Source organism: Megalobrama amblycephala, linkage group LG7 (genome assembly GCF_018812025.1).
Source record: "Megalobrama amblycephala isolate DHTTF-2021 linkage group LG7, ASM1881202v1, whole genome shotgun sequence".
Taxonomy (NCBI): domain Eukaryota; kingdom Metazoa; phylum Chordata; class Actinopteri; order Cypriniformes; family Xenocyprididae; genus Megalobrama; species Megalobrama amblycephala.
Window position 1 is genome coordinate 32,772,425 of NC_063050.1, and position 15,982 is coordinate 32,788,406.

The window sequence follows — 15,982 nt, forward strand, 5'->3', positions numbered from 1 at the left end:
CAACAATCAGTCAATTATTCATCTCTCCTGGCTTCTTATTATGTTCAGAGAGAGAAAGAGAGAGCGCATACCGCTAAACAGTACAGCTTGAGTGATTGGCTAAATGCTGCGTCAACACATTTAGTGCATGTGCTCTTGAGAAAAGCGAAAGTGTCTATCTCTATGACTCTTTGTCTTGGAAGTTTAAAATAACAAAAAAAAAAAAAAAAAAACATTGCAAACTTTTACCAGTTGTGAACAAGAATGTCTTTATGTATTGAAAATAAAATAAAATAAATAAAAAAGTAAAAAAAAAAAAAAAGAGAAAAAAAATACGATAATGAGGCATTGTGAATTTTTACCAGATGTCAACTAGAACAAGAGTGTCTTTATGTCTTGGAAGTAAAATAAAATAAATCAAGAGTAAAATAGATTTAAAAAATAAATAAAAATTAAAATAAATAATAAACAAAACAACAATGTTGCATGCTTTACCAGTGGTAAACAAAAACAAGAGCGGTAGGGTAGACGTCAATCTATTTGCATTTGACTACTTTGATTTTGTGTTGCTGTAGAAGTCACACAAAACAAGTATCAGTCAGTCAGTTTTTGAAACGTCTCCCTTGTAAAGCATGTGGGAAAAATCTTTATTGTATTCCAGATGGACAGGACAGAAGTAACGACATGCCAGCATGCTCTCCATGTCGGGTAGGATAATAAACGGCAACTGAACAAAAAATAACTTAGATACAAGAGATCTTATTAAAAACGTTTGTATTGATTTTCTAAATCTACAGCGTACAATGCACAGTAGCATGTCTACACTTTTATGTACATATTTGATGAATTTTGAGACATTTCTGCTATGATCCCTTTTACAACAATGACCAAAAAAAAAAAAAAAATCTGGACAGCTATACTTTCTTTTTGAAATAACAGACAGATACACAATACACATTTAAATGCAGTGTCTATATTTGATAAATAACTAAATAAATTGAAATCTTTCTTCAGACACCTCCCTTCAGGAAATGATGCTTTGAAATTGACTTAAAACGTGAAATGATAGAAGGGCATTAAATGGCAAAGTCTGATTTAAATATTTCATCTGTCAGTGTAGTCAGGCAGATTTAAATGCTTTATAAAATGTTTTTAATGTCTCAGTGTTGCGAAAAGTCCCTGGTTATCCAACCAGGTGTGCATTGTGATACCATTTTCTTCTCGGCCATCTGATGACGATAGCTTGGCTCACGCTTCATTCTACTGAATGCTGACTTTCGATGGCCATAATAATCTTGTCAAGTCCTTGAGCTGTAACACACTGACAACAGCCTATAAAATTGCCTCATTGTCTTCCATCAGTCCTCCAGCAGAATTGCAGACATTATTTACCAGGCAATTGACTACAGTCTCTTCTATACAGTATGAATGCATTTACTCCTTGTCTTCGTTCTTCAGTACATCATTGTGGACTTCAGAAAGAGCCTTCCATCTGTGGACAAAAACAATGGTATGAATGAAGCTTGGCTGATGTCACAAGCAGCATATCATGAACAGACAAATCCATAATGTTCTAACGTGCGGACTGAGAGGGAGATGAAAGGATTGTTAAAGGAGAAGATGCAGTATTTGAATAAATGTCAAAGAAAACAAAAAAGAGCCCTTCCCTCCCTTTCCTCTCAACCAAGACGAAAAGAGAAAGCAAACCCTTTGAAAGATTAATTACAACACATAGATTATGTAAATTATGCCCATGCAAATTTTTCATGAGGACAATTAAGGGACCATTAATTACTGCTCCTCTTTCTGTCTTTAGTCTTTCTTTCCTTTTTGCGTCAGTGGCATTTAATTTCATTTTACATTCAATGTTTTAAATGTTTAATATTCTAACAAAGGCTTGTGTGATATATTTTTATATATATATATATATATATATATATATATATATATATATATATATATATATATATATATATATATATATATATATAGGTGCATCTCAATAAATTAGAATGTCGTGGAAAAGTTCATTTATTTCAGTAAGTCAACTCAAATTGTGAAACTCATGTATTAAATAAATTCAGTGCACACATACTTTAAGTCTTTGGTTCTTTTAATTGTGATGATTTGATATGAGTACTTCATAAGATCAATAAAAAAAGGATATTTTAAACAGAAATGTCAGGCTTCTGAAAAGTATGTTCATTTCTATGCACTCAAACTTGGTAGGGCCTCCTTTTGCATGAATTACTGCATCAATGTGGCATGGGATGGAGGCAATCAGCCTGTGGTACTGCTCAGGTGTAATGGAAGCCCAGATTGCTTTGATAGCAGCCTTCAGGTCATCTGCATTGTTGGGTCTCGTGTCTCTCATCTTCTTCTTGACAATACTGCATAGATTCTCAATGGGGTTCAGATCAGGCGAGTTTGCTGGCTAATCAAGCACAGTAACACCATGGTCATTGAACCAGCTTTTGGTACCTTTGGCAGTGTGGGTAGGTGCCAAATCCTGCTGGAAAATGAAATCAGCATCTCCATAAAGGTTGTCAGCAGAAGGAAGCATGAAGTGCTCTAAAATTTATGGTAGATGACTGTGGACTTCAGAAAACACAGTGGACCAACACCAGCAGATGACATGGCAGCCCAAATCATCACTGACTGTGGAAACTTCACACTGGACTTCAAGCAACATGGTTTCTGTGCCTCTCCCCTCTTCCTCCAGACTCTGGGACTTTGATTTCCAAATGAAATGCAAAATTTAATTTAATCTGAAAAGTGGACTTTGGACCACTGAGCAACAGTCCAGTTCTTTTTCTCCTTAGCCCAGGTAAGACGCTTCTGATGTTGTCTTTGGTTCAGAAGTGGCTTGGTTCATGGAATGTGACAGTTGTAGCCCATTTCCTGAAGACATCTGTGTGTGGTGGCTCTTGATGCACTGACTCCAGCTTCAGTCCACTCCTTTTGAAGCTCTCCTAAGTTCTTAAATCGGCTTCGCCTGACAATCTTCTCAAGCCTGTGGTCATTCCTTTCACTTGTACACATTTTCCTACCACACTTTTTCCTTCCAGTCAACTTTCCATGAATATGCTTTGGCACAGCACTCTGTGAACAGCCAGCTCTTTCAGCAATGACCCTCTATGGCTTACCCTCATTGTAGAGGGTCTTGATGATCGTCTTCTGGACAACTGTCAAGTCAGCAGATTTCCCCATGACTGCTGTTGGGTTTACTGACCTAAACCCAGTATTTATACCCTGAGAATGGTAATTTAATAGAACTTGAAATTAAATATTCTAATAATTTAAGATACTGATTTTTTTATTTTTATTTTGATGAGCAGCAAGCTGTAATCATCAAAATGAAAACAAAAAAATCTGGAAATATTTTACTTTGTCTAATAAATCTAGAATATATTTAAGTTTTACTTTTTGAATTAAATTACAGAAAACAAAAATAACTTTTTCATGATATTCTAATTTATTGAGATGCACCTGTATATAAGAAGGAGAGATGGAAGACGTGTTCGGTTTCTATCCATACTGAACATTACAAGAGAAAAAGACATTTAAATATACAAACCTGATTCCAAAAAAGTTGGGACACTACAAATTGTGAATAAAAAAGGAATGCAATAATTTACAAATCTCATAAACTTATATTTTATTCACAATAGAATATAGATAACATATCAAATGTTGAAAGTGAGACATTTTGAAATGTCATGCCAAATATTGACTCATTTTGGATTTCATGAGAGCTACACATTCCAAAAAAAGTTGGGACAGGTAGCAATAAGAGGCCGGAAAAGTTAAATGTACATATAAGGAACAGCTGGAGGACCAATTTGCATCTTATTAGGTCAATTGGCAACATGATTGGGTATAAAAAGAGCCTCTCAGAGTGGCAGTGTCTCTCAGAAGTCAAGAAGGGCAGAGGATCACCATTTCACCCAATGCTGTGGCGAAAAATAGTGGAGCAATATCAGAAAGGAGTTTCTCAGAGAAAAATTGCAAAGAGTTTGAAGTTATCATCATCTACAGTGCATAATATCATCCAAAGATTCAGAGAATCTGGAACAATCTCTGTGCGTAAGGGTCAAGGCAGGAAAACCATACTGGATGCCCGTGATCTTTGGGCCCTTAGACGGCACTGCATCACATACAGGAATGCTACTGTAATGGAAATCATAACATGGGCTCAGGAATACTTCCAGAAAACATTATCAGTGAACACAATCCACCGTGCCATTCGCCGTTGCTGGCTAAAACTCTATAGGTCAAAAAAGAAGCCATATCTAAACATGATCCAGAAGCGCAGGCATTTTCTCTGGGCCAAGGCTCATTTAAAATGGACTGTGGCAAAGTGGAAAACGGTTCTGTGGTCAGACGAATCAAAATTTGAAGTTCTTTTTGGAAAACTGGGACGCCATGTCATCCGGACTAAAGAGGACAAGGACAACCCAAGTTGTTATCAGCGCTCAGTTCAGAAGCCTGCATCTCTGATGGTATGGGGTTGCATGAGTGCATGTGGCATGGGCAGCTTACACATCTGGAAAGGCACCATCAATGCTGAAAGGTATATCCAAGTTCTAGAACAACATATGCTCCCATCCAGACGCCGTCTCTTTCAGGGAAGACCTTGCATTTTCCAACATGACAATGCCAGACCACATACTGCATCAATTACAACATCATGGCTTTGTAGAAGAAGGATCCGGGTACTGAAATGGCCAGCCTGCAGTCCAGATCTTTCACCCATAGAAAACATTTGGTGCATCATAAAGAGGAAGATGCGACAAAGAAGACCTAAGACAGTTGAGCAACTAGAAGCCTGTATTAGACAAGAATGGAACATTCCTATTCCTAAACTTGAGCAACTTGTCTCCTCAGTCCCCAGACATTTGCAGACTGTTATAAAAAGAAGAGGGGATGCCACACAGTGGTAAACATGGCCTTGTCCCAACTTTTTTGAGATGTGTTGATGTCATGAAATTTAAAATCAACTTATTTTTCCCATAAAATGATATATTTTCTCAGTTTAAACATTTGATATGTCATCTATGTTGTATGCTGAATAAAATATTGAAAATCGAAACTTCCACATCATTACATTCTGTTTTTATTCACAATTTGTACAGTGTCCCAACTTTTTTGGAATCGGGTTTGTAGATCCATAAAGGAACAATACAACAAAACATGGACAGATTAATTGTCCATTCAGACATCTGTACCTTGTATTGTTCTGTCAGTGTCTGTTTTGATGCTGTTATGGTTTGTCTCCATTTCATGTTGAGGAGGGTCTGTTAACATGAAAACAGTTATCAGTACAAGTAAAACACATTTTAAAGTTTAGAATACTGCTGTCATAGCAGCATTTGTACTTGACATGATGATGTGGCAGACAGAGAAGATCTGGAATAATTTTAACACCATTTTCTTTAATGCCTATACCTTATGCTATTTATCCAATGTAAAGTGCTTAAAACAATTGTGTTACATCTCACCCTGTAAAACAACCATCAACAGGTGTTTTAACTAACACTTTTTAGCTAACTTCACTGTCAGGGGTGGTTGTACAATTCCCACGATGCAGGAGAATCCAAGAAACAAACAGTCTAATAAATCCAATATGGAACACATAAGAGAAACACAGGAAATATAATAAACAACCAAATACCGTAATACAAAGATGGCAATCAACAACAAAAAACGTAAAGCTTAAATACACAAGGGAGTCTAATCAACGGAAACTGAAACAGGTGTGTAATCAGTAATTATCAACATAATCAGTGACAGTAACTAGCAAATAGAACTCAGGCAAACCGAAACAGGGAACAGATTACCGTTACATTTACTTAATGTGCAACAGTTTGTTGAACTTAATTGCAAAAATCTAGTACTTTTTGCATACTATGCCTTTGTTACTCAAGAATATTTGACTGGTTTGAGTACCATTTTGTCAAGCAAAAAAAGAGTTTTTGAGGTGGGTCAATTTTTAACTTTTCATTAATTTCCTCCACTTCTGCTGTTATTTTCTGCTTAGTTGCCTTCACTAATTCTCCAAAGTCATCTTGAATGTTGAGTTAACAATACAACTGAAAATGTTGAGAGAATATCACATAAACCGATGTCATGAATTGATTTCTAGAAATGCTTTAGTTTGAAGTCACCATTATGGTGATTAGTGTTCCATGTTTGTCTGGGCACTTGGAACTTCATTTATATTACTAGAATTCCCTTCTCTTCCAGTTGATGCAGTGATGCAACAAGAAATCACAGTCTTCTTTTCATGTAGAATTGTGATCTATTAAAATTGTATTGCACTTGTCATAAACACCTAGTGAAACATCGAACTTTTAATTGGGTTGATATAATCCAGATCTAACAATTACATAAATTTTAATAAGACTTTGACCATTACAAAATAATTTGCTGTCTTTGTTGTGTTACTACACACAAGACAAATACAATTGGGAAATAAAGCCAAATAATAGTAAAACAAAGCAATTGCTTAATTTATTCATGCCGCAATGCACTCTGGAAGTCAGCATAGTATATTTCACTTGAAATTTAGTTTTTGAAAATAATAATTCTGAATAGCTAGTAAATCTAAAGTAAATGATCAAGTACTCTCTACAATTCTTTTTTAGTTATTTAACTCTTGTGTATGTGAACTACACTAAGCATTCATCAATGCTACATACTATAGCTATTTCACTTAGTTTTTTTAAGGCTATTGGTTTGCATGCTTTTTTTTTAAGTAAGGCTAACTAATTAGATTTTACAGTGTATTCTTTTCAGTCTTGGTTGTGTGGTCATGACTTTTTAAGTGGCAGTGACACCATAAGGATTTCATTTCAACATGAAGAAAAAAATTCTGTACAATATTGATTTAATCATTAGCATTTTAGCAGATGTGCATTCTAACCGTTTTGAGTAGGTGATCTCTCACTGGAGGCCGTCCGCTGCAGCGTCTGCTCAGCCTGGTCTCTTCTCTTAGACTCGACCTCCAGAGCCTCCTGCAATTTTCTCTTGGTCTTCTTCTCTTTCTTCAGCCGCTTCTGGATGAGTGCTAAGAAAAGCACAGGGAAAAATTAAATAATAGTGTTCTTGATAGGAATGCACTACTGTTCAAAAGTTTTGGATCTGTAAAATTTTTTAAATGTTTTTGAAAGAAGCATTATGCTCACCAAGGCTGTATTTTTTTAATCAGAAATGCAGTAAACAAAGTAATACTGTGAAATATTCTTGGAATTTAAAATAAACACAAAGTTCTGTCATGAAACTCTAGATGGCGCAGGCTGATATCCTTATAGGGGAGCTATTATGTCCCTTTTTACAAGATGCAATAAGTCTCAGGTATCCCCAGAATGTATCTGTGAAGTTTCAGCTCAAAATACCCCACATATAATTTATTATACCATGTTGTAAATGCCCATTTTTGAGTGGAAGGAAAAACATGCTGTTTTCATGCATACATTTTTAAATGCAAACGAGCTGCTGCTCCCCACACGCTTTCCAGAAGAGGGCAGAGCCTGTACAACTTGTGCCTCGGATACTCTGCTAAAAACTAACAAAACATCTGTTTGGTTTTGATTATCGTCTCTATCACTGTCATGCTCATGTGACTTTGCAGTTCTTCATCATCACGAAAGTTTATTATCTCCATGCGTTTTAAAGCCATATCAGTCTAAACTTCTGATGTTCTCAGAGCGCACATATCCGTCTTATTGCACTTAAACTGTCAAATAAACAAATGTTATATAAAAACACATAAAGTTCACAAAAACACAGTCGGTTATGTCTGTGAACGTAAACGGCAACTAAAGAAATCGCATATGTATATTAGATCTGTATATTGAAGTGAAAACAGTGTAATATGCAGTACCTGTACATGATGTTAATATGAATCAAACATCAAAAGAAAAACAGAAAATCACTCACTGCTCTTGACTGAATAACTTTAATAGCTTTAATAAGAATACATTTCTTCCTTGAATGCTGCTGTTAAATGCTCTGGCGAGGAGATAAACATGGCGGACTTTGTACAGCTCACTCTGGGTGGGGTCTATGCTAATAGGGCAGAGTCCATCAACAGTCATGGGCAGGGCTTGTGCATTGTGACTTTACTTATTCTGAGACACTGCTTATGATTTATGGGAATTTAAAAAAAAGAATGCATGGATTTTTACCATTATAGGGTGGTTGTTTACACACACTGCCGACACACGTTTATGTTCAAACATCATGTAAAAGTGAATTTTGCAAAATAGGTCTCCTTTAACTGCTTGCGATCACATGATTATCTATAGGGCACAGCTGATTGATTCCTGCTGTATCAGTAGCCAATGAGCTTGCTGCTCAACTTTCAAATACTTGTTCAGCATTTGCTTAAGCAATTTGCAGCACGCTTTCAGAAACCCTCCACCTTCCCCAGCTCCACCTGTATAGATCTGCTGGGGGTAATTCATGTATGCTACTGTGCAGCAGCAGCATGTCTTACTTGCTTACAGCAGCGTGTTGTGTATGTTGGCAGTAGCAAGTTCCTTACTTACTCTGAAGCAGCAATAACAGCAGCAGCATAGCAGATCTATTCCGCCAAAGCCAAACATATCACCATTGTCATATCCATTACCATGCCAAACACTCAGAGAGTCGCCATGACAGAACTGTTTTATTATTATTATTATTATTATTATTATTATTATTTTAATACATTTTAAAATGTATTTTATACCTGTGATGACACATTTCACTATTATTTATTTGAAATAGAAATCTTTTGTAACATTACTCTTTACTGTCACTTTTGATCAGTTGAATGCATTCTTGATGAATGAAATCATAATTTCATTTTTAAAAAAGCATTTTAAAAAATATTGACCATAATATTTTTTGGTATTGTGTTTCATAGTAAACATCTGCTATATCTTATATACCTGCTGTAAAATATTACACTTGACTTGACATTAAACTTGAAAAATGACTTTGGAAAAACTTTATGCCACTGGATAATAGAAAAATTATTACATCAAATCCCACATCACAGCAAACAGTAATTATAGCAAACCATGAAAAGCTGTTCCACATGCCCTTATTCAGCCTTTCACTAAATACTGTGTCTGATATAATGCACATCTAATGTGAAACTAGGCTGGAGCCCAGTGGAACATGTTAATTTTCCAGTTTGCAGTAAGAGCTTAATTCAGACGGCACAGTCAGCAGAAAAAAAAAAAAAAAACGGGAGGGGAAAAAAACGCTTTCTGTCCGATAGCTGTGAGCCTTTCCTCTTTGAGTGATCAAGAAGGACCAACCTTCTTCTTCTTCTTAATCTTTCCTCTGACCACTGGATATAAACAGAAACAGACTCAAAGTTAACTGGCTGCAGTATAAAGACATCTCGCACTAATGGAGGAGCCAGTTGATTTGATGAATTATGCAGGAGAATCATTATCCTCATCAAATGTGATGTGGCGAATATTAACACAGCAATTCTGTTTACGCTGATAATAAATCATTCACACTAATATCATAATATGTACTTGTAATTACAAAGGGTAATTCTCTGTGTCTCTATATGTGTTTGTTAGTGTGTGTGTGGTTGAAGAAAGTGCTGAATTTGCAGTAACATGACTAGCTGGAGCACAATGAGGGCGACAGGAGAATACGAGATGAGGGGCTCTCTAATTAAACAACATTCATTAATGGTGCATGTTGCCCTGTCACCTTTTTTAATGATTCCGCCATTTTATGATGGCTGCCTCTGAGGTTTCTGACTTATTTAGACTACGATTGTGTGTACATTCTGGAGAACAGAAGATTAAGAGATTAAATTGAGAGTAAATTTATTTGTTAGTAAACGTGATATGAAAGATCAAGTGCAGGACAGTTAAATTTGAGAACCTGTTTTACTTGTTTTTGTGATGTGGGCAGACAACATTACATGTAACTGAAGATGAGCTTTTCTTATAAAACGCATACGATTTCAACTGTGAAAGCACAGAATCACTACAACTTCACAACAGCTTATCTTGCAGATGTCTTGTCAATCATCAGTCACGCATGATGCACATGAGAACTTGCTGATAGCACTTGTATGTTGTATGCATTGTGTTCTCTTTTGCACAAACATCCAGCAAACACTGACTGAGTGTCCATGATAAAAGAAAAGGACAAAGCATGTACCATTTTTCTTTTTTCTTTTTTTTTTATAAAGAAATGCACTCTCTGTATTCATGTTTCATATTGTTTGGAAAACATTTATAAGAGAGTTACAAGTAAAAAGTTGTAACATATTTCCTTACACCCTAAATAGATGTGAATGCACACAATTTTTTTTTTTTTTTTTTTTTTTTAATTTTAAAAATATTTTTCCTTCAAATATCATGAATTATTAACTGATAAATATTACATTTGCAGAGTCACATTACATGACATGGTACAATCTGTACTAACTTTGCTTTGTCATAAAATGGCTATCACTTATTAATCTGATAATCTGTTAAATTATCTGTTACATACAGAAAAGGATTAGGGCCAAGCAATAATAAAAAAACATAAAACCATCTCAAGATTAAAGTTGTTAAATTTCGAGAAAAAACTCATTAAATTTCGAGAAAAAAGTCCAAATAAAATGTTGAGAATAAACATTAAATTACGAGAAAAAATTCGTTAAATTTCAAGAAAAAAAGTCGAGATAAAATGTTGAGAACAAATTCGTTAAATTATGAGAAAAAAGTCGTGATAAAATGTTGAGAATAAAGGCATTAAATTACGAGAAAAAAGTCGTTAAATTATGAGAACAAATTCGTAATTTAATTTGTTCTCGTAATTTAACGACTTTTTTCTCGTAATTTAATGACTTTATTCTCAACATTTTATCTCGACTTTTTTCTCGAAATTTAACACGTTTTTTCTCGTAATTTAATGAGTTTATTCTCAACATTTTATCTCGACTTTTTTCTCGAAATTTAACACGTTTTTTCTCGTAATTTAATGAGTTTATTCTCAACATTTTATTTAGACTTTTTTCTCGAAATTTAATAACTTTAACCTCGAGATGGTTTTATTTTTTTATTATTGCTTGGCCCTAATCCTCTTCCGTAGTTACAGGAAATATGTCAACCTTGAAACTTTTTTTATGATTTTTTATGAGTTTTACACAAACTTTGTGATTGCATGTATAATTGTATTTTTATTTTTTTCTTAAATAGATCTGAAAAATAAAAGTTTTTTTTTTAGTTTAAATAAAAAATGTCTCACTTTATATTAAGCGTCTTTAACTACTATGTACTAACATTTAAATTAATCATTTGATACAGTGCACTGTGTACATACATGTTTTTAATTTCTGTAATTACATCTATAATTACACTGTTGACCCTTCACTTACTCTTAACCCACACTTAAACCTAACCATAACACCAAACCTGTGTCTAACCACCCGTGCCCGTATGTTTTGCAATACAACATAAAAACAATTACATTGTACCTAACATTTTTTTTTTTTTTTTATGTAAATGAATAGTAGTTGAAGACAACTAATGTGTGACCAAAAAAAATCTGCAACATGTCATAGACTAATATTTTAAATCTTAAAGAGACAGTTCACCCAAAAGTGAATCATTGTTCACCCTCATATCAATCCAAACTTGTATGCTGTTGGAACATAGAAGTATAATTTTACATGGCTCTTGCAGTGTAACAATAGTTCACAGTGACCATGACTGTCAAAGTGACAAAATAATAGAAAAAGGAAACAAATGCACTACCGTCTGAGGTGCCAGTCAGGAGAGATGAATTCAAATGTATATAAAAAATATATGACCGCACACTCAACTTGCGAATAGTTTATTTACCAACGTTTCAGCAAAAAGCCTTTGTCAAGGTATGTGTGACAAAATAAACCATGTATAAGTATTTTTGGTGAACTATTCCTAAATTGGCATCTGAACATCTGAAATTAGACATTTAGCACTGTATTGTAGATGAGCAAAGGTTTTAAAAATGACATTTTCCAGATGAAGATGAACAGAATAGACACCTTGGTGACAAAGACCTGTCCTAACCAGGATTCTGCACAAAAACCCACTTCTTTAGCAGAGCATTGTCTGCAGACTTGTCTCAGATCATCTATTCACCTCTGTTTTTCTGCTCGACGCAGAGCTGCCTCTCCAGCGTCTCACGTAGTTCTCTCTCCCTGTACAGCTCCATCTTCAGCTCTGTGCGCTCCAGCTGCACCTGCTTCTCCTGCGTCCGCGCATTATCAATAGCCACCTTTAACAGACCCTGGAAAAGAGAAAATAGGCTTGAGATTTGAGATTTACATTTAGCGGGGAGAATCTTTCCTTTTTTTCAAACTACTGAAATACATATTTTTATAAAGCTTTACATACCTGTATGTTGGTGAGGAGGGTTTCTATGGAGGACAGGCCCTCAGGGAAGAGCAGCGGAGCAGGGAATCCTGGGGGTAATGTCGGCCCGGAATGAGACACTCTCTCATAGCTGTCTCGGGACGTGGGGGTGCAAAGGACATTCTCTTCTATCACAAGAGAACATAGCACATTAGTAACTATTTTTTTTAGCAATAACTTTTTTAAAGTTTTTATTAAAAAGAAAATAAATAAAACTTTAAAAACATTTTTTATTATTTACACTACTGTTCAAGTTTGGGGTCAGTAAGATTTTTTTAAATTAATACTTTTATTCAACAAGGACGAATTGACATAAATGTGACTAAAGACATTTATAATGAAGATCAGTATTCCACATAATAATGAGAAATGTTTCTTGAGCACCAAATCAGCAAATTAGAATGATTTCTGATGGATCATGTGACACTGAAGAAGACTGAAGGAATAATGGAGGGTGAAAATCAGCTTTTACATCAAAGGAATACATTATATTTTAAAATATATAAAAAAATGCAATAATATTTCACAATATTACTGTTTTAGACTCATACTTCTTTTGCAGAAGAACTGTGAAATCCCCCACATCTTCATATCAGTGTTCAGTGTTTAAGCCATGAGTCTTGAGGACAGAATACTAGTGTCATAATGATTCAAGGTCGGTACCCATCAGTGTTACTTTGTTTCTAATGGACTCCAAATGTCAGCCAATTCATTTGCTGAGAAAAAGTGATGTCTTTAGTCAAATCAACTTAGTTTCAATAAGACACTACACACTGGTTCTGGTTCGGTTTTGTGGTCTAAAGGGAAGTAAATCTCATTTAACTTAAGCCGAAACAGATATTCCTGCTCTAACGGCTCTACATCTGTTCTAAGGTTTTAAACACAGATGTATTATGGCATTCATAAGGCTTAAAATATGTCTGTAACATAAAACTGATGATTCAAGAGCAGCCCTGTGTCTTTAATAATATCGGTTAATAATATAAAAATGGTTTCATTTGGATCCTAGGACTGCTGAGATGTAAAGGATTCTCATAAAATGTATTTAGCATACAAACTTTTTCCTGTGTATGCCTTGAGACAATATTGTAAAACTTCTCCATTACAATGAGTCCTTACTCAACAACCCATGTCATCAAAAGGTTTAGAATGAAAAAAAAATACCCACCAAAGACTAGCACTTAAAGCACAGGAAGAGGTTTTAAGATACAGAGCACCAAGAAATGTTGTTTTTGATCAGGCTGAAGCCTTGATCTTGTCATTGTCACTCACTTCAAAGAGTTTGCTAATGTATGGGGCCTCCAGAACTAACAGAAACACCAGAGTGTCTCGATCGAACAATTTCATCTTACTCCTCCTCTCATCTCTGCCACTTCAACAATATCATCTTAATCTTTAATGAGCCTTAGTCTAATCTTTATGAATCACACACCATTTAATAATTTAATTTTTATCTTAATTTGGTGGAAAATTATTGTCTAAAATTCAGTACAACATCATTTATATGAACTTTGCTGTATTAGTACCAACAAATAGTTGGCAGTGTCTATTTACACTGAGCAAACAGCCAACCTTGCCTATTTTCACTACCTCTGCCCATCATTGCTTAGATATTTTTTACTTTAGTACAAATAGTATGTTATTTCTACACTATCATTCAAAAGTTTGGGGTCGAAGATGCTTTTGTGCAGCATGCTTTGATCAAAAATGCTGAAAAAAATAGCAATATAATTGTGAAATATTATCACAGTTTAAAATAACAGTTCTATTGTAATATATATTAAAATGTAATTTATTCAAATATGATCTTTCAGAAATCCACTTTGTGTCTTTAACTATGTAATAACATTTAAATTAATCAGTTGATACAATGCACTTATTGTGTACATACATGATTTTATATTTTTATATTGTACTTATATTTTAAAAAATACCTGCATGTAATTAATTTCTGTAACTACAAATACAATTACACTCTGTTGACCCTTCACTTACCCCTTAACCCACCCTTAAACCTACCCATGCCACAAAACCTGTGCCTAACCTTGCCTGTATCCCACCTCAATAGCAGCAAGTGTTTTGCAATATGAAATACAATAAGTACTTATTTTTGATATAAAGTGTGATTCAATGCTCAAGCATTTCTGTGCAGCATGAGGATACCATAATACACTTTTCCATGCTTCTTTGATTAATAGTAAGTTCATCTTTTCATCTTTGCTGAATAAAATTAAGTTCTTTAAAAAAAAATCTTACTGACCCCAAACGTTTGAACAGCAGTGTATTTTAGTGTATTTTGTATATTTTAGTGTGAAGAGCATTTAGCACAATTTGCACTTATTGTAAACAAGATGCTATTTGTTGCTATTCATAACTGGCATGAACATGTAATGTAATGTAAATAGCTACTGCCATAATTTTTAACACATGTAATTCCAAATCATGACAAATGTGCAAGATGAGGTACAGTAGAATTTTATTTCATGAATAGTGGACAGAAGGTCTTTAACTTAAATAAAGAACATTTATAGAATATTTAACCTAAAATATTATAAACAACAACAAAAACAACAAAAAATTGTTGATATAAATTTATGTATTTAGGTTGATTCAGTGAAGTTAAATTATATTTTTGACTTGAATAAAACCAGTTAATTAAGATGGCATTTTTAGATAATATTTTTTAGTGCAATGATAGTTACCAATGTAAATAACAAAGATTTTTAATTTTTCATTTCTACACCATGCAGGTTTTCTCCAGTAAAATAAATTAAAACTATTAGACATATTTCTTCAGCCTAAGGCACTATTGTACCTATCAAAGCTGTTTTAATACATTTGCACAGTGAGACCAGATGGGCTCTGTTCGTTTTGTAGGGCTGTATTAAAGCATGGGGTTTATGCAGGTATCCATAGTTCTGTAGTGGTAATAACCAGCCCTGTGTATGCTAATAAAAATGTCAGCAGGGAAGCCAGAGAAAGGTGACTTTCTGTTCTAACACAGCTGATCTATTAGCATACTGAACTGCCATATGGCGTTGGCATTACAATTATATACTGTAGGGTAGGGCATGGAAGTTCAAAATGATTGTACTGCTGTAACAGTTGTCTTATAAATCAGCAAGACTGCTTCAAAAGAAAAACTTCAAAATCACTAGGGCTGCCTAACTACATCAGTAGACTGACTACATAGTCAGCTGGACATTCTACACTGTAATAAAAGTTTTTGTTTAATACATTTGTTGTGGTGTGATGTAAGAGTTAATGCTCAGCTTGAAAAGTTGCTGGTGATCCCACCAAAGAGCAAGGCATGTGCAATCGCCATTGTTCCCTTGACCAAAGCACTTAACTGCAGGTTTCTCCAGAGGGATTGTACCTTTAATTATTTCACTGCACCATTCTATGGCATTATCATGTGAACTGCCTGGATGTGAGAGTAAATAACAATTCCATTGTTTTCCCCTCCAGACTAGAATTTCAGACCAGATAAAGAAATAGTTCACTCAAATATACAGAGCACTGCAAAATACATTAAAAAATTAAATTAAAAAAAAAAAACATAAATGTGGCCACAAATTAAAAGTGTTCCCATG

General features: G+C 34.5%; 1 protein-coding gene across 1 annotated transcript in view; it reads right to left on the bottom strand.

Moving 5' to 3' along the window:
* Nucleotides 1–585: 585 nt before the first annotated feature.
* dachc (dachshund c) overlaps nt 586–15,982 on the bottom strand; it is an 82,159-nt gene continuing 66,762 nt past the window's right edge. Inside the window, exons 7-11 of the mRNA XM_048197116.1 lie at nt 12,372–12,517; nt 12,117–12,264; nt 6,905–7,048; nt 5,208–5,276; nt 586–1,471 (exon numbers count right to left, since the gene is read on the bottom strand). Coding sequence (XP_048053073.1) covers nt 1,434–1,471; nt 5,208–5,276; nt 6,905–7,048; nt 12,117–12,264; nt 12,372–12,517 — 545 coding nt within the window. The 3' untranslated portion in view covers nt 586–1,433. The remainder of the gene's footprint in view (nt 1,472–5,207; nt 5,277–6,904; nt 7,049–12,116; nt 12,265–12,371; nt 12,518–15,982) is intronic.